Source organism: Trichoderma breve, chromosome 4 (genome assembly GCF_028502605.1).
Source record: "Trichoderma breve strain T069 chromosome 4, whole genome shotgun sequence".
Classification (NCBI taxonomy): Eukaryota; Fungi; Ascomycota; class Sordariomycetes; order Hypocreales; family Hypocreaceae; genus Trichoderma; species Trichoderma breve.
This window is the reverse complement of record NC_079235.1, coordinates 26,828-44,326: the sequence shown is the minus strand read 5'-3', so window position 1 is coordinate 44,326 and position 17,499 is coordinate 26,828. Positions and strand designations below refer to the sequence as shown.

General features: G+C 47.4%; 6 protein-coding genes across 6 annotated transcripts; 5 read left to right on the top strand and 1 right to left on the bottom strand.

Moving 5' to 3' along the window:
• Window positions 1-182: 182 nt before the first annotated feature.
• T069G_06300 (uncharacterized protein) lies at window positions 183-1,982 on the bottom strand (the record flags this gene model as incomplete). The annotated part of the gene is made up of 2 exons (XM_056173510.1): window positions 183-1,806; window positions 1,972-1,982. 2 exons carry the CDS (start codon window positions 1,980-1,982, stop codon window positions 183-185), a joined length of 1,635 nt encoding a protein of 544 aa, XP_056027089.1.
• Window positions 1,983-4,266: 2,284 nt separating this feature from the next.
• On the top strand, window positions 4,267-5,214 carry T069G_06299 (nmrA-like family domain-containing protein; the record flags this gene model as incomplete). Its single annotated transcript, XM_056173509.1, has 2 exons — window positions 4,267-4,786; window positions 4,847-5,214. The coding sequence occupies 2 exons, from the start codon at window positions 4,267-4,269 to the stop codon at window positions 5,212-5,214; spliced, it is 888 nt and encodes a 295-aa protein (XP_056027088.1).
• Window positions 5,215-6,784: 1,570 nt separating this feature from the next.
• On the top strand, window positions 6,785-7,225 carry T069G_06298 (short chain dehydrogenase domain-containing protein; the record flags this gene model as incomplete). The annotated part of the gene is made up of 1 exon (XM_056173508.1): window positions 6,785-7,225. One exon carries the CDS (start codon window positions 6,785-6,787, stop codon window positions 7,223-7,225), a length of 441 nt encoding a protein of 146 aa, XP_056027087.1.
• An 804-nt stretch (window positions 7,226-8,029) lies between these two features.
• T069G_06297 (cytochrome p450 domain-containing protein) lies at window positions 8,030-9,626 on the top strand (the record flags this gene model as incomplete). The annotated part of the gene is made up of 2 exons (XM_056173507.1): window positions 8,030-8,224; window positions 8,292-9,626. 2 exons carry the CDS (start codon window positions 8,030-8,032, stop codon window positions 9,624-9,626), a joined length of 1,530 nt encoding a protein of 509 aa, XP_056027086.1.
• A 3,593-nt stretch (window positions 9,627-13,219) lies between these two features.
• On the top strand, window positions 13,220-15,202 carry T069G_06296 (fungal zn(2)-Cys(6) binuclear cluster domain-containing protein; the record flags this gene model as incomplete). Its single annotated transcript, XM_056173506.1, has 4 exons — window positions 13,220-13,269; window positions 13,408-13,830; window positions 13,897-14,195; window positions 14,238-15,202. The coding sequence occupies 4 exons, from the start codon at window positions 13,220-13,222 to the stop codon at window positions 15,200-15,202; spliced, it is 1,737 nt and encodes a 578-aa protein (XP_056027085.1).
• Window positions 15,203-15,730: 528 nt separating this feature from the next.
• T069G_06295 (RTA1 like protein domain-containing protein) lies at window positions 15,731-17,215 on the top strand (the record flags this gene model as incomplete). The annotated part of the gene is made up of 4 exons (XM_056173505.1): window positions 15,731-16,237; window positions 16,320-16,455; window positions 16,539-16,825; window positions 16,889-17,215. The coding sequence occupies 4 exons, from the start codon at window positions 15,731-15,733 to the stop codon at window positions 17,213-17,215; spliced, it is 1,257 nt and encodes a 418-aa protein (XP_056027084.1).
• Window positions 17,216-17,499: the final 284 nt, after the last annotated feature.

Below are 17,499 nucleotides of genomic sequence, written 5' to 3'. Positions count from 1 at the left end.
GGTCTAGATTTACAGCTGAATCCCACATATTCGTTCATCATATACCGCGGCGTCGCAGCAATTCGCGCGATGTTGGCTTCACGAACAGCTAGGGCAGTTTATTCATCACGAGTCTAGCCAGGAACATCAAGTTCCAACGAATTCTAAAGTTCTCTAGCAAACTCCATGTCCGCATTCCTATGTTAGGTAGGTAGCTTAATTCCCTTTTCTCTGAACAGCCGTTCCACCTTCTCCCGGCCACTCTCAGCTGCTGGCTTATCAGGCCAATAGCTCAAGAGATGCCAACCTGAACAGAGAGCCTCCATCGTTCTTGGATGCTGCACCATCTTCAGTGATGGGTCATTATAAACGGATAGTAGAAATATCATAATAGCGTAAAAGGTACCACCATTTGAATCCATAAGAAGGTTGGGGTTCGAATATAAAGACTCAAACGCGTAAATGGACATGATGGCGAACTCGAGGGCCTTAGCTGCGCCGTTTAGGATGTGCGATAAATCGTTGTTGACTTGATCATCAGCCTGTCGCGTGGTAGGGGATTGTATTTCGAGCAAAAGTACAACGTTTGGCCAGTGCAAAAGAGCATGGGTAGAAAAGAACTTTGCACGAAGTTGGGCTTGTTGTGTGTCAAGAAGTGTACCATTGGAGAAAACACCGGCTTGGCAAAGGTCCAGCAGAGGGAATTTGATAGGTGGAGGCAAGGTAGCGTACCATTCAGACAATTGCAGGATGATTTCGCGAACGATGACAGGTTCTTTCAGCATAGCCCTATTCCAAGAGATGCCGTTTCGGGCTCTTGAGACAATTCGACACAATGCAATGTCAGCCAGAAATCCGTAGAAGCCAGGCTCCTCGCTGTCGCTGGTAGGAAGTGGTACTAGTTCATGGATGCTCTGCAGTAAGCAAGAGCTGTGCGAGATATACATTTGCAGGTCTTGTTCAATGAGATAACAGGCCCAATATGCTCGCTGGCAGAGACTGGCGTACGACCTATCAGAGGCGATGCGCTTACGCATTTGGAGAAGTAGAACGATCTTTTCGGAAGCCACCCTGATCGATTCAAAGGCCTGGATTGGTAGGAGGCAGCTCTGGAAATAGACGCTCATAAGGATGTGGCATTGGACATGTTGCAATGTGTAGTTGGACTTCCGGTCGCCGTCGACAATCTGGCAGGCGGCGCGGAAGTAATCAAGCCCCGGCGTGGTCACTGGATCATATGACATATTTTGGCTGTCTGTTGACATGGATCCGAGTGCCAAGATGAGTAACGTGAGGGCCGTATCAAGGGTCTTTGGAAGAGGCCTTTCTCTTGCCACGCGAGCAACCAACTTGGCGGAAGTTTCATGATCGAATATTGGCCGCTGAGGTAATACGTGTCGTGCAAAGAGCTGTTGAAGACGCCCACAATTTTGAGGACTGAGGTCGAGATCGAGAAGCTCAACTTGATCTCCTTCAAAAAGGGACTTACCCTCTTTGAGCTCTTGTTCTAAGCTCTCCTCGAAATCGTTGACACGGAGGGGCAGAAGTGCTTGGTGGAACTCCTTGGTACCAAAACTTGAGAGACAGTGAAGATCAAAGCCGAAGACAACGACATCCGAGTTTTCAGTCTCTCCACAAGGTTGTTTCTCCGCTAATCGGCTAGATAAAGTTGGAAATTGGTAATCTAGGGGAGCATAAGGCTGATCAGCGAGGTGAGATTTGGTTAGAGCGGAACGATGAGACTTTGCTTCTAGCAAAAGCCCTTCAATCCGATCTAGACGAGTGAAGAGCTCATGATCAGAATCCTGTACAAGATGCGTTTCGGAACTAGCGGAACCGTCAGCATGGAAAGGGATGCTAGACTCAATGGGTAGACAGAGTCGTCTTTCGCGATGATCTTGCCGGCACAGTTACAATATGCAGGCTCATTTACTTGCAGCCTTCAAGCAATCCCAGCAAGGGGGCTCAGGTGGAAAAAATATTTTCTCGTACCTTTCAGGCATTTGAGAGCTTCTGTATTCACACAGCGCCCCGGTCTGGGCACAAAACGAACATGTTGGCTGCGCCGCATCGCATCGAGTCTTCCTCGAGCGACAGACTTCACAGGCGATAGAGACGCGTTTTTGGGGGTAGTTCGTCTTTCGACGAGTGACCCGATTTGCGGTGTGTCTCTGTATCGAGATCGTCTTACGCTTCATGGGTGCTGGGTAACGTAAGGTCTGCTTTCCAACCATTGTAACAGTGTCGCTGACGGAACATTGGTGATGAAGTGGATGGTTTGGGAGTAGTAAAATGGATGGTTCCAGTCATTACTAACTATAACGAACGGGGCCCTATAAGCTAGTGTATTTTTTTTTCCTTCTTTTTTTTTACACAAAAGCAAAACTACTTCAAAGGGAAGATTCATATCGGTGGCATACTTAAAATGGTAAATACCTAAGTAATAGTATTATTAATAAATCATATTACTGTAGTGTCAACCCAGCAAGTCTCCTTCTCTAGCTGAGTTTCTGAAAAACACAACTGGGTCTTGTTACAAAAAGTACCGCTACTCCATACATCACTCCGTAACACTACTCAGGCGAAAGGCTAACTTATAATAACTAAAATGGCTTTGTTAATTCTAATATGTAAGTGGTAACTTGGCCATATTTAGTCAACTCTTGCAAAGCTTTTTGTACAGAATCTCTTTCAGTCGTCGATTTCAAGTCCTGTGTATATCAGTTATTTTAGAGTCCTTAGTGTAAGCCGACCGAAGGAAACGTACCTCAAGGCTACTCCAGCCATTCATTCCCATAAATGCGCCATCGCTTTCCTGGATACCCCAAGCATGGAAAGACTTGGTATCAATTCCAATCTCCTGAGTCAACTTCTCCCATGAACTCTCTACACTTTTATTCTCGCTGTGTCCTCCATCCACTTTGATATATTGTGTGTATTTGCAGGCAGTCGTGTTGCCAGAGTCTGGAATTTCGGAGTAATATAATTCTGGAGAGACCGGGCTAAGCATAAACGGTTTCATTACCGATCGAAATGCTGCAAATCTTTCCGAGTCCCAGAATGTATTGAATGACGATATTTTGTCCCATTCTGCACTATATCAGCCTGTGCCTTGTCTGGCAGAATGACACCGCATATATCAGTTCTAGATTAGTACACGACGTACCTAAAACCATAACTAAACCACTGTGATCAAGGTCTGTGGCCTGTGAAACATTCCGTGCTTCAATGACTTTCCCCCTGTAGTAACTTGTTAAGCCCGGAAGGCCTGAGAATGTTTCTTTTGCGGCGGCTGGGAGTGTCTCGGCAAACGTTTTGAGCAAGGCCTGGTCAAGCTTCAGCTTGGGGAAAATAAGTTCCGTAATCGCCATAGCAAAAAAGAGTAACAGATTGAATAGTCTCTATTTTCTGGGACAAAAAATGTATAAGATCCGAGTTAATCTTCACTTTTCAAAAATTATAGTACGCAGTCCGCTTTAATATACTGAAAGCTCGGAGGCCTCTGCAGACCTGCTATGAAAGGATATCGAAGTCATCGAAGTCGTAGACTTGATCGATATCCCTGGCCCCGTCTCTTTCCGCACAGAGCCACTTCTCTCCGCTGCGGGATTCACGCTAGCACAGGTTTATTATCTTGTGACGCATGTTGTAAGCGAATGCCAAAGGCTAACCACTCGTTCCGCAACGATAAAAAAATGGTTCTGCGATTAGGTCTTGATTGTACGTAAGGAAGTCGGGTATAGTATGCCACTTGAATACTAAGCTGTTTAACAGAGTTACGACATGCGGCTTGGTACTTGCTAATCTACGTTTAAACGAGGTTTATGGTGCAGACATCTTCGGCGTGTTAGTACACGCGAAGATTGTCCGCTGCTCCGGCAATCCCGGCGTTCATACCTCAGTAAAGTCCCTAACGAATGGCCAAAATCAGTGCGGGAACCAATCTACAATGAGGTTTCAGCACTGCAACAAAAGAACACAGCTGGCTGCGGATGTATGTGGATCGATTTACACGTAGTTGATTTCTTCTGTAGAGTATTACATTATGGATTATCATTACAAATCAGAGATACAATAGCAATTTGTAAGTCATGGAATAGGATCAAGAGAGCCGGTGTGTAAATAGATATTAATTGATACTGTCGTAATAGCAAGCGCGCAACGCATATATGTTGGTATATCGCGAACTATTCGTAAAGTCGATTCACTATCCGGTTTACTCAAATCTACCATTCACATCAAGAGTTATACTATTCTTGATTCAATTGACCACCGGAAACCAGCATCATGACCAGGCAAATCACGGTTATTGGCGCCACAGGCATTCAGGGCGGGTCTGTCATCAGAGCTCTGGTGAAAGACCCCGCCTACTCACTTACAGCCATCACCCGTAATAGCCAAAGCGAAGCAGCCAAGAAACTCGCATTACAGGGGGTTCGTATTGTTGAGGCTAACCTCGACGATGTTACTGCGCTTCAGGCAGCCTTTTCTGGGACATCGGTTATTTTCGCGGCCACAAACTTTTTTGAGCCTTTTATGAAGTACGATGCCGCACAGGCTACCGAGATTGAGACAAGACACGGAATCAACATTGCCAAAGCTGCAGCTGTGACACCAACACTGGAGCACCTCGTCTGGTCGACTCTTCCCAACACAGATCGAATTAGTGGAGGCAAATTCGCAATCCCCCATTATGTGAGCAAGAACAGGGTCAACGACTTTATCAAGTCGGATCCGGTGTTACTCCCTAAGACGACATTTCTCTGGGTCCCCGTCTATGCTTCTAATATGAACTACCCATTTTATCGTCCGTTTCCAATTCCAACGGCCGGGGAGAAGAAGTACATCCAGCTCCAACCAAGTCCAGCATCAGTACAATTCCCACTTGTTGGTGATGCGACGGTTAATGTCGGCCTTTTCACGAGAGCAATCATCGAGCAATCCGACAAGACACTTGGCGGCAAATTCGTGTATGCCATGACCGATGTTATGACGGCTGGAGAGATGCTTGCGACATGGGCAGAGGTGCACGGCGTCGAAGCAGAATACGTGCAGGTAGACAAGGAGACATATTACAGCCTGTGGCCCAAATGGGGCAAAGCAATGGATAGGATGCATGAATACGCTGAGTGGGCTAAGGAGAAGAGTTTCTCGGGCGAAGACGTTATCCTGACCAAGGAAGACCTGGGCATCGCTGGATTAAAGGGCACGCGGGCTGCATACGCCGAGATGTAATAATTGGATCCTGGAAGTATGTGCAACGACGCGGAGCAACATGTGTAGGCTTTTCATGCAGGGGAAACGGTGGACTGAAGCTCTTGCGCGGATTTTGATTCGTTATGATAGACTAAAGGGCCTGTCGAACTTTCGTTAATGCAGAATATAGCAGCATCTCGCCACCCTTGGGCATATCCGAAGTTCAGTTAGAAGCTTAAGCTGTATCTTTGAGAGTCGTGTAGCATGTCTTCTTTGGCATCTACAGAGCCCCCCTGTTGTAACTACACTGCGCTTCAGGACCTCGCCATAATGTGACACCTAGAGCCAGGTGGATCCTCTCCGGAGAAAGAGGGGCCTGTGAGGAGATCCGTGGGTACGGGACGAAGCATCTGCAAGAATTTGGGAAGCATACATATGGCATAGGCACAGAGGAAGTGTGATGAAGTCTCGGCAACGGCAAATATTGCCACGAAAATTCGGGGCATTGACTGAGTCGTAGGTATCACCACTGTGGTTGTAGAAACCTTCGGATAAGTCGCTATACTCTGCTATTGGTCATGTAGCATGCATAGTCTGGCATGACACAGTTGTATAAGGCCTCGCGAGGCTACCATGTATAACATAGTGTTTATTTAGCATGGAAAGTTCGGGACGATACGAATTCGAGCGGACCGGAGCCATCGCTAACTGCAACCCCAGTGGATTTGTGGACAGTTGCGGAGTCTGGCACATTTGGCTTGCGGAAAGATGTGGAGCTAGGCCAGCAAGCCCCAATTTGACATCCATCCAGAGATCCCTTGGGATTCTTTGGTGGAACTCTCCGCCATGCGCTAAGCCTACATTCAGTATTCGCTCCAATCATTTAGAGACACAGTAAATGCTCAAGCGGTCATCCAAAAAAGAGAGACTGCAAATGAATATTCGCACACAAAATAACATTAAGAATACTATTTGAGTGAACTAGTTAACGCTCTTATGTGTGTATAGTTATCATCTTGCGTGTTCAAAACTCTCGGGTTACCTGGTTTTCTGGTCACTACTTGGTAATGAATAAAGATCAGACACTAGTCTGTACGATGTCTTTGTATATCTGCCAAACACCTATGCTCATGGACTTCTTCTAATAATCGGGCTTGCTCATATTCCGGATCCTATCATATTGCTACACGGAAGAGATGGTGTACCGTACAGATCCACAGACTGGTTAGCCAGCAACGGCCTGCCACGTGTTGAGAGCTTGATTCAACGAATACGAGTACTGAGGACTCTAGTTGAACTCGAGACTAGCGGCTGAACACAGCCATATTGATTCAGGCATGAGCAGAGCAGGTATGGAGCTCAGCAAGGATAAGTAGCAGAGTTCCAGCTCATGAGAGACATAAGAAGTTCATAGGATTCAGATTTGTAAGCTTCACCATCATTCACAGCATCGTAGTGTGGATATGGGAAGAATTACAATATAAAATAGCCTATTTCGCTTATGTGGGCTTCAACACATTTATCATTATTATCGAAACATACAGAGTCGCGGCTGTCCTATTGGTGTACCTTGCCTCCTCCGTCCTCACCGAAAGATCATCATATCAAAATGGCATCGTTTGCTGAAATTCACAAGTCACCTTATGCAGCGCTTGTTAATGCGATCTCGGCAAACCCGTTGGCTGGCAAGGTCATACTCATTACTGGCGCCGGCCGTGGAGTTGGTGAACACATCACCCATCGGATGGCAATTGCCGGAGCTGAGCGGATAGGCCTTATTGGCCGAGATGAGCCTAGAATTTTTGCGGCACGAGATAAATTTTCAAAAGCCTATACTGGAACAACTTTTGAGGCTTTCACGGCTGATATTACGGATGAGGAAGCTATTCACGCAGTCTTCGAGTCATTTGGCGCACCTGGTATTCTGATAAATAACGCAGGTACTTTTTCAGATGATGGCCCGTTCGTTGAGCAGAATCTGAAAGCTTGGTGGACCGGCTTTGAGACCAACATTCTTGGCACAGCAATTGTAACGCAGCAATTTCTTTGAAATAAGCCTAAAGGAAAGACTGCTGTTGTTCTTAATGTGACAAGCATGGGTGCTCATATGCGATTTCCCTTAGTAGGTTTCTCGGGGTATAATGGAAGTAAGATAGGACAAGTTCGAATTTTTGAGAGTATTCGATTCGAGCACCCTGAAGTCCGGTTTATTAATATCCATCGCGGAAACATACAGTCAGATGGTTTTGTCAAGTCTAAATCACCTGTACCAAGGGATGGAATGACCGACGGGGTAGTTACAGGGCAATTCTTGGCATGGCTCATATCTGAAGAAGCAGATTTTCATAGCGGAAGATTTGTATGGGCGGAGTGGGATATAGACAAACTGAAGGCAAAAAAGACGGAAATATTGGAGCAGAATCTTCTTTTGACTACCATAGACGGATTTAAAAACGGCTTCTAAGAGTCAAATACTTACAACTCAACAAGTTAAACGCTGCTCGAGGACATGCCGGAATGTGAAAGGTATCATACCGCTAGTCTGACTGATTGCTGCATAAAGAAAGAATTATTACCTATATTCCTATTACGCTTATGCTTCAACGGTGAAGCAACTCAATACGAAGTGTTTTTCTATGCGAATACGAGCAGTGGATGTTGTACTGATCGTAAAATGTAGGGGCCCATATCTGTCCGTTGTCAAGAGAGGGTCTGTCGGCCGAGACACAGGAGTGCGATGAGAAATAATATAAAATAAGCTCTATACCCAGCGTACAGCGAGTTACATGCATGTCTCCAGCTTTTGACTCCAACTGTTATCTCGAATTTTAGACAGGACACCGTTATTGAAACAATGGACGGGCCGCTGAGCTTCATCATCTTGATCTTTGGGAGTTTCGGCGCTCTCGTCGCTATCAACCTCCTCCGACAGGCACTTCCACAAAACAGAAAAGAACCGCCTACTGTATTCCACATTGTCCCTCTTCTCGGAAATGCGGTGTCGTACGGGATGGATCCTCCCGCCTTTTTTGCTAGGTGCCGAGCCAAAGTAAGCAAGCGCATCAATGTTCAAGATGCCACCCCGTAAGAAAACAGGTATGCTGACAAGTTGAAAGTACGGGGATGTCTTTACATTTATCTTTCTCGGCAAGAAAATCACATGTTATTTCGGTATTGACGGAAACGATTTTATTCTCAATGGCAAACAGGAGGATCTCAATGCCGAGGAAATCTATTCCCCGTTGACAACGCCAGTTTTCGGCTCCGACGTCGTATACGATTGCCCAAACTCGAAACTCATGGAGCAAAAAAAGTTTGTCAAATTCGGCTTGACGCAAAGAGCCCTTGAGTGTCACGTTCCGCTTATTGAGCAAGAGGTGGTTAACTATATTGGAACCGAGCCGTCATTTCAGGGACAGTCCGGCACCATCGATGTCTCTAAATGCTTAGCAGAAATCACGATTTTCACTGCGTCTCGAGCTCTCCAAGGACAGGAAGTCCGTGACAAGTTGACTGCCGAATTTGCTACATTATACCATGACCTTGATATGGGGTTCCAGCCAATCAACTTCTTAATGCCATGGGCGCCACTTCCACAGAATCGCAAGAGGGACGCCGCACATGCCACGATGAGGACCATATACATGGATATCATAGAGAGTCGCCGAAGAAGCGGACTAAAAGAGGGATCCGACATGATATGGAACCTGATGAACTGTACTTACAAGAATGGCACACCAGTTCCCGACAAGGAAATAGCACATATGATGATCACACTGCTGATGGCTGGGCAGCATACCTCATCTTCGGCTAGCTCGTGGACAATTCTCAGGCTAGCGTCACGCCCAGATATAGCGGAGCAACTATATGAAGAGCAATTGTCAAAACTCGGCCGCGGTGGGAGGCTCGCGCCGCTCCAGTACTCTGATCTGAATGAGCTGCCACTGCTGCGCAATGTGGTCAGGGAAACATTGCGAGTCCACTCGTCAATTCACTCCGTCATGCGAAAAGTCAAGCGGCCGATCGAAGTTCCCGGAACTGGCTATGTCATTACACCAGACAAGGTCCTGCTCGCATCGCCTCTGGTAACCGCACTGAGCGACGAGTTCTTCCCTGGTGCTACAGAGTGGAACCCGCATCGATGGGAACATCGAGAAATGGACGAGAATGCCAAGACTGATATGGAAGAGCCGTTCATATCCAAAGGAACCAGGAGCCCATATTTACCATTCGGCGCTGGTCGGCACCGGTGTATTGGTGAGAAGTTTGCATATGTAAATCTCAGCGTCATCGTAGCCACCATGGTGCGTTCCTTTCGATTCTACTTGTCGGACGAAGGCAAGGCTGTTCCCAAGACGGACTATTCATCTTTGTTCTCTCGACCAATGCAGCCAGCTTTAGTTTGCTGGGAACGCCGACGTCAAGTAGTAGATGGATGGTCATCGTCGTAAAGATAAAAAAGAGTCGTCACCTATAGTCTAAGCCTCTCAAATGCTTCAAGGAAGCTGGATTTTAAAGCACTCTTGTCTCAGAATTTCACTGGCGGCGTCGGCGTTGCAGGTGACTTGGGCTCGTATTCGTATTCGAAAACGTTACAAGCAACTGGGCTATTAATGGGTGTGGGAGTTAGCACGAGTATATGAATTAACAATCAACGCTGGCTGAAATTCCATTAGTCATCACTGCCTTTTGATTTGGTAAATACCGCTGGTCTGCCATATAAAAATTGTATGAGATAGGCCGTGCTGTTTGTTCTACTATTTCACCCCTCCGGTGATTGTAAATTCGACGGCAAGCCGAATGTCGTTCTACAATCTCTTGGCCCACGTCAAATGTGCAGGCGCGTGCCACTACAACGACGAGCGATATAAATGAGTCCATCAAACTATGCCGTCGCTTCTCAAGACATCTTGTAACTCTTGCATTGCAGCTAAACGGCGATGCAGCAGGGATACTCCAAAGTGCGAGCGGTGCTCGCAGCGGTCTTTAGACTGTCATTATGCTTTTCCACCTTCTCATCGGACCAATTCGGATTGGAATACGAGACAGCCTGTCAGGCTACCTCGTTCTACGGGCAGCTATGTCACTGACCCGGGCGTCCCTCCGCAATCACAACCGTTGGGCATCGCCGACTCGGTGGCGATGCAGTCGTTTGACTATGCTCTGCTGGAACTGGCCGGCCTCCCCGGCATTGACGACCCCAAATTTAGTCTCTTATTTGAATTTCCAGCTCTTGCGCAAATGAGAGTCTTGGATCTCTGGCCGCGCCTGGATGACACACGTTCCTGGAGCTTTTGTGCCCAGATGCTCTTGTCATTTGCCAATCAGTTCGTTCAGACTGGCGAAAACCCTTTCATTGGCAAATCGGGCTCAATGTCATACATCGTGACAACCGCATTTAGCGTCTGTGCAGCCTACTTGGCTCGCACAGATGCGACCAATGGTATGTTTCAGCGGATTCTGGTTGCCGAAGTTTGTAAAGTAGCGACAGCAATTCCGCACAGCTCATTTGAGCAGCAATTAGCCGCGCTACAGGCCCTTTTGCTCTACTATATTTTGATGTTCTTTGGTGGGGACGCGCAATTGCGGGCTCTGGCCGAGAAACAAGAGGGTGTGTTAGAACGGGCGACCATCGCGCTACAGTCCCAGTGTCTTGACCCTAGTGGGACTCCGACAGATAGAGTGGCAGAGTGTCACCGCGAGGCGGCACGTCGGGCGGTCGTGATATCATACCTGCTTCGTGGCATCAATCGCGTGCTGCAATATAAGAGCTGTCATGTTATTTGTGACCTCGTGAATCTACCCGTCTCGCTCCGCCTGCCGCTGGGGGTACACCGGAGTGGCTTACAATCAGAGAGCCAAATTGATACCAGGGAAATCGTCACTTACTACGAATTTGTCCAAGAGTGGGAAAATGGAAGACTGGGGGAGATTGATGAGTTTGCCAAACTACTCCTTGTCGCATGCAAAGGTGTAACTGAGATTGTTCCACCCAACGCTTTCGACACTACTTGAAAGAACAAGCTGAACGGCGACCGGTCCTTGTCCGGAGTCATGGTACGTTGCGAGCTGGGCATCTGTTGGAATAAGCAAATTGGTCAACTGGAGTATAGGAATTACATTTGAAAGAGTCTTGTATCAGTACAAAGAAAAATGCTGCATCGGCTGCCACTAATAGCTACAAAATCATACAGAAAACACGCCACTTTATGACAGAACTTTGTGGGATTAAATGGTTATATAATATCGTCTAACAAAGCCATAGAATAGACTATCTTTTAGCAATATTAAAGTAAATTCTCATAGATTGGAAACAACATGCACTGTAAACTTAGCAACGAGTCTCAACCGTCCGCTTCATCGGCGCCGGACCAGCAAATACATCATCCTCATTATTAATACTCGTAACTACCCCAGACGCTCGCCTGCCCAGCCGAATCCACTTCTCTCCGCCACTAACATCGTCAATGCCACTAAACAATGTGCCCACTTTAGCCTCACGCTGAGTAGCTCATGCCTGTATTTGTGCGTATTGAGACATGATCTGTATACAAAAGCTACTAAAGTATCTTGAATAAGAGTAGATTATGGTCTTAAGATTTGGCTTCACTCTCTGCTCTAGGCACAGCAATTGCTGCAATATTATCAACTAAAGGTACGTAGCCTAAACCCAATATTTCGCCAAACTGCGTGTTTGATTGAGGATTTGTTAATTAACATAACTTTTTGGCAACAGATCAACACAGACGCCACGACGTTATTTTTATCAGTAAAACGGACATGGCAGTGGCATCGGATGGCATAGAAGTTACAAAGAGCAACAACGAACTTTTCTTTCCGACTTCGCACGATGAAGTCGATATGTGGTTGAAAAGGTTGAATTTCTAACTGAACTACCCTGTAGAAGATCTTCACTTTAACAAAGTATATACTTTGCTTCTAGTCAAGATGGATTGGATCCGACCCAAACAAGTACAGTCTACGCGCCAGAGGCAACACTGCGGTTCTCAACCTATCCAGCTATCCTTGGAGCGAGCAAGATTGAAGAAATGGTAAAAGCACGGTTCGCTAGCCTCAGTTCATTGTCTCACACGCATCGATATTTTGGTGCGCCACTTCCAATGTTCCCCTAAGTAAGCGATGTGCCATACTAACAGTCTCATAACAGATTTGGCCGGCTCCAGGATATGGGCTGTATTTGATGTGCGATACTGTGTTAGGGGTGACCCGTCTGAAGAAGAGTTTCTGGTGCCATGCGCGTGCGTCTTCACACTTCTGGAAGACAGTATGCACAGAGGTAAAATTATAGACTTGGAAGTGTTTATGGACCAAACGGTGGTAGAAGATAGAATAAATGATGTCGCAAGAGCAAAGCTAGCGGTTTAGCCGCTGCTGTCTTCTCTTACCGCTGCGGCACTCTTCAACCGTGTCTCGGACCCAGTCATTCCCGGAGTTTTGAAAGCTGGTCTGTGGTTTAATAACGTATGATGACCCATAGCGTTTGGGATGGTGTTTGAGGAGTAGAGTGTACGAAACTTACGGATTAGTCACTTACATGAAAGTGTTGCTATCAATCGGGGACAGCTCTCGATGATATTAATCTGTACTTAGCTAGCAGGTGGTATATTGTACAAAATTTCTGTTTCCAGTACTGCGCAATTCGTGATGCTTCGTCAAATGATAAGAAGGCGCAGCCACGCCCTTGGGGCTGTGAATATTGAGCCTCAAGGAGGACTATAGAGACCCCCAAGCCGGCAACGCGTCGCAGCTTGGCGATTCCTTCGCATCTTTGGCTAACCAGACCCAATTTGGCAACTTTGCTCGCATTTGCCCCGCAGCGGAGATTAAACTAGCCGCCGTTACGAATTGATTCGTGGTCTATTGTAACTCTAAAAAAGCCCAACTTGGCGGACGATTGCTTGTTCTCTGTTCTTTCTGAACCGCGCTCTATGACATGACATGGCCTGGCCACTCTCTTTCCACATTATATGCACTCTCTACTCAGAAGTGCTCATTCTGACCCTCTTGTGTAAACTTCATCGGGATGGGCCGAAAAGGCAGCGTCAAGGTCCGCACCGGTTGTATAACATGCAAGTACGTATCATGAAGTCTGACTATCTGACGCCCACTTTACTCCTTTATCCCTTCGACCCTGATGATGATCCATTGGGTTTTGTCACAAGCCCTAGTCATAATGCACTGATGCTCATCTTGCATTCTTGATGCACGCAGAAAACGTAAAATCAAGTGCGATGAGACACGCCCAGCATGCTGCAAATGCACGTCTACTGGCCGAGCGTGTGCAGGCTACCAGGCCAAGCCCACCGGCCACTACTCCTGGGAAGAACTTCTCCGCCCTCGCCAGAAGGCATCTGATACGAATAATAACATAAAGAATATGAATGTTGTGGCTCCTCCTCCTCTATTTGCTGGAACTGTTGCTCTCAATGTGTCGATGTCTCTGCCCATGGGTCTTTCCAGCACCGCAGGATCAGATGCGGCAGAGCTTCGTGGGTTCTACTTCTTCGTAGAGGTTGTGGCGCCGGCACTGGACGGGGCTCTGCGCGGTTCCTTTTGGACGCACACAGTTCCTCGGGTATATCTTCAAGAGGTGGCGGTTCGCGAAGCCACTTTGGCGGTCAGTCTCTTATACGAGTATCATCGGATCGAATGGCAACAGCGGTGGGAGAGTAGATCTTATGCTGCTGCTCAGTCTCCAAGGAGCGTGAGCATGAACACAAGCCATCATCATTACGGCGCTGCCATCCGACGATACAATTCAGCCATCAAACACCTCGTGGCCTCCAAGACGATGAGTGTCGAGACGGTACTCATCGCATGCGTCATTTTTATATGTATTGAATTCCTCACCGGCCAGGGCGATGTAGCAATACGACATGTCACGCATGGACTCACTTTGCTCAATAACCCTACCCTCGCTAGCTCCAAGACAGAACTCTCGGTTTCCCTAGCCTCCTTCTTCTGTCACTTGGGCATCTTCCCTTTCTTCTTCAGCGAGCGTATCCCTGATATACCAGACATGCCATCGCCTTTCGACATAGGCAGTATTCCCGTGGGCTCGTCGTTTGTTTCCGAGACAGAGGCTCAGGCGGCTCTCGACTTGCTGCTCTGTCGCAGTGTCAGGCTCGTTCGCATGGCTGCTGGCCACAAATTTAATACCAAGACGAAGCCAGATTTCTCATTAGACTTGGGCACTCTCATTGCGCAACAAAAAAAGTTGCAAGACGACCTGGCCTTGTGGTGGTATGCCTTTTCCGCTATGCCACTGCGACTAAATCTATCGAATGAACGAGAGATGAAGGTGCATACACATGCGCATGATGATGACAATGATGAAGAGTTTTTTGCCCTGCTGGAGGTCCGTTGGCTCGTTGCCCAGATCTGGTCCAGCACGTGCTTGACCGTGAATGAGACGGAGTACGACGCCCACTTCGGCAGCTTTCAGCGCATCATTCACCTAGCGAAACGGGCCAAGATGAAGATGAAGACGCGGGCGAGGACGACAAGCAGTCTCGTTGAGCCTTCACGTGGAATCTTTTCCTTCACCATGGGGTTCGGTCCTTTAATTCACTTTGTCGTGCTCAAGTGTCGCTATCTGCCACTGAGACTTGAGGCTCTCGCTCTCCAGTCTGCCATCGCCTGCCTACGTGAGTCAATGTGGGACTGCGCAACAATGAGTGCGATCGGTACGCGTATTGTCGAGATGGAGCACGGTATCAAACTGGATGTAGTGGCGGCCGTTGACTCTCCAAGCTCTTTTTCATCGTCATCAACGACGTGGACGTCAGCGTCTGTGGCTGAGATTCCGGTGCCGATTGGCGACAGAACCTCTCTCAATAGCCTGCCAAGTGATGGGATGAGGATCCTAGATTACTCTTTAGAAGACGTCGAGCGCATCCGCATTCCTCGCTGGGGAGAAGATGAAGTAAGGAGGAAAATCACATTGTTAGTAAAGACAAAGACCGGTGCCATCGAAGCCCGACAAGACTGGGTATTAATTCGATAAAAACAAACAATCAGCATTACTAGAGCGCCGAAGTTCGGATTGGACCCAATTGTGAGGCGGAGTGACGGCATTAAATGCCAAAATATCTACCTTCTCTCGGAATCTCAGACTCGGACTGGCCCCACTGTGACATATGGAGCACCGTAACTGCGTGTACTCCGATATATCAGCTATGTCCGTATAATTTGCTAATATTTACTAAACGAGTTTACGAAGTGACTTGGAATTTCTGGACAGGCCCTATTGCTCACTCGCAGCCTATCAATAAAGCTGTGACTTATAAGTTATGAACAAACTGCTCTACGGGTTCCCCCTTTGCAAGCCCTAGAAGGCTTAGGCGTGTTTGAGAAATAGGGCTGTGCAGAACCAGAACCTTGAGGCATCATGGTGAGATGGTACAGTCTGTCTCGCGTCTTGTCACTCATGACTTAAGACTATCGCATATAAAAGCCGCCATGGTCTCCTTTATGGCTAAGTAAGTTTGCTGAAGATCAGGATAATCATGATAGAGCCATAAAGCCATACGCCATGCTTACACCGCCAGCCCTATCTCATCACGATACGGCACGATCTTCTCAAGATATGTTTCTTTTCCGTCTCCTCGCACTCCCTTTATTGGTGTCTGCCGTCGCCATCCAAACAAGAACACAGCCGCAGAGAGGACCATCACCAACCATCACCACGACTATATGTCCTACTAGTTCCACCATTTCCCCTAATCTCGATCTCCGCGTTCGAGAACAAGTAGCATTAACCACCGTCGCCGTGGATGATATCGACAGCTTCACGACCACAATCCTCAACATCATCCCTGGCAAGACAGACAGCTACGTTACCATCCATCCCCAGACTATCGCCATCGCCATTCCTACATGCCATCAGACCATCACTCCGGATCATAACGGCTACGTGCCACCAGGAACATGTGGCGCAATTTGGACATATTACCCGGCATTTAAAGCGGCTGTCGCATTCGCAGTCATATTTGCCTTGTTGCTGGGCGTCCATCTATGGCAGGCCATCATATACAAAAAAGTGCGTAAGTCTTGTCATTTTCTCAGGACTGCAGGACGATTTATGGGTTCTTTTATGACTGACTTACGAATTGACGGGAAAGAAGTGGTGCTGGGTCATCATAATGGCTTCAATCTGGGAGACGATGGCCTTCAGCTTCCGGGCAATCAGAACTCGAGACCAACAGAGTGAGGGCATCTATCTGTGCTTTCAGATTTTTATTTTGCTCGCTCCTCTTTGTATGTGAAGCACATCTTTCGCCTCGCACCACTTCAACACATATGGTAGCCTTTTGTACTAACTTATTGTATGTTATATGTAGGGGTCAATGCCTTCGCATACATGACATTTGGCCGCATTGTTTACGCGTTCCACCCGTCGAAATCTGTCTTAGGCATCCCAGCCGTCACTCTAGCCGCAATTTTCGTTTTTCTAGACATTGTATCCTTCGTTATCCAGCTGATTGGTGGCGGCATGGCCTCTCCGACCGCCTCGGCAGCAGCCCAACAGCGAGCACTTCAAATCTACATGGGGGGCATTGGGTTCCAGCAATGCATCATTGTCATTTTTCTAGTACTTTGCATGCGCTTCCAGTGGCAGATGGACCAGGTTAGGGTCGTGAGAGGCAGCATGCTCAAAGATCTGCTACGCGCTGAATGGGGCCCGCTCCAGGCGGCGCTGTACGTTGCACTCTGCATGATTACAGTCCGAATCATATATCGGTTTAGCGAGTTTTCGAGTGGTATCACCAAGGGAAATGCATTGACGAAATACGAAGCGTATTTCTATCTTTTGGAAGCCACACCAATGATGTTTGCGATCCTTGTCTTTAATCTATTGCACCCGGGACGATTCGTTAGAGAGAACATGCAGGGAATTTGGTCAGTATTTTGCGGCAAGATCAGAAACCGGAGGGGAAAGACAACTGTGGAGGGTTATGATGGCGACGCTTATGACTTAGACAGACACAAATTGGTCGAGGGATGCAATGCGCTATAGAACGATCTAATTAAATTGATTCAGCAGTCCTGTTCATAGAGTAAACTAATTGACCTCGATCGATTGAATGCGTAGCGCAATCTTTTATTCCAGTTTTAACATAGCGTGTCTCAGTTCCTTCACCACCATTTTGGCGAGTTCCAGGCTGATTTAAGTGTTTCAGAGGCTCAACAGCTGTACATTGGCTCGAAGGCAGGCTCCTACCTATCCAGTTGAACGGCTCCATGTTCTAGAGTCTTGACGATGTAACTGCTCAGGCTTAGCGGGTGTTGAGCCCACCCACT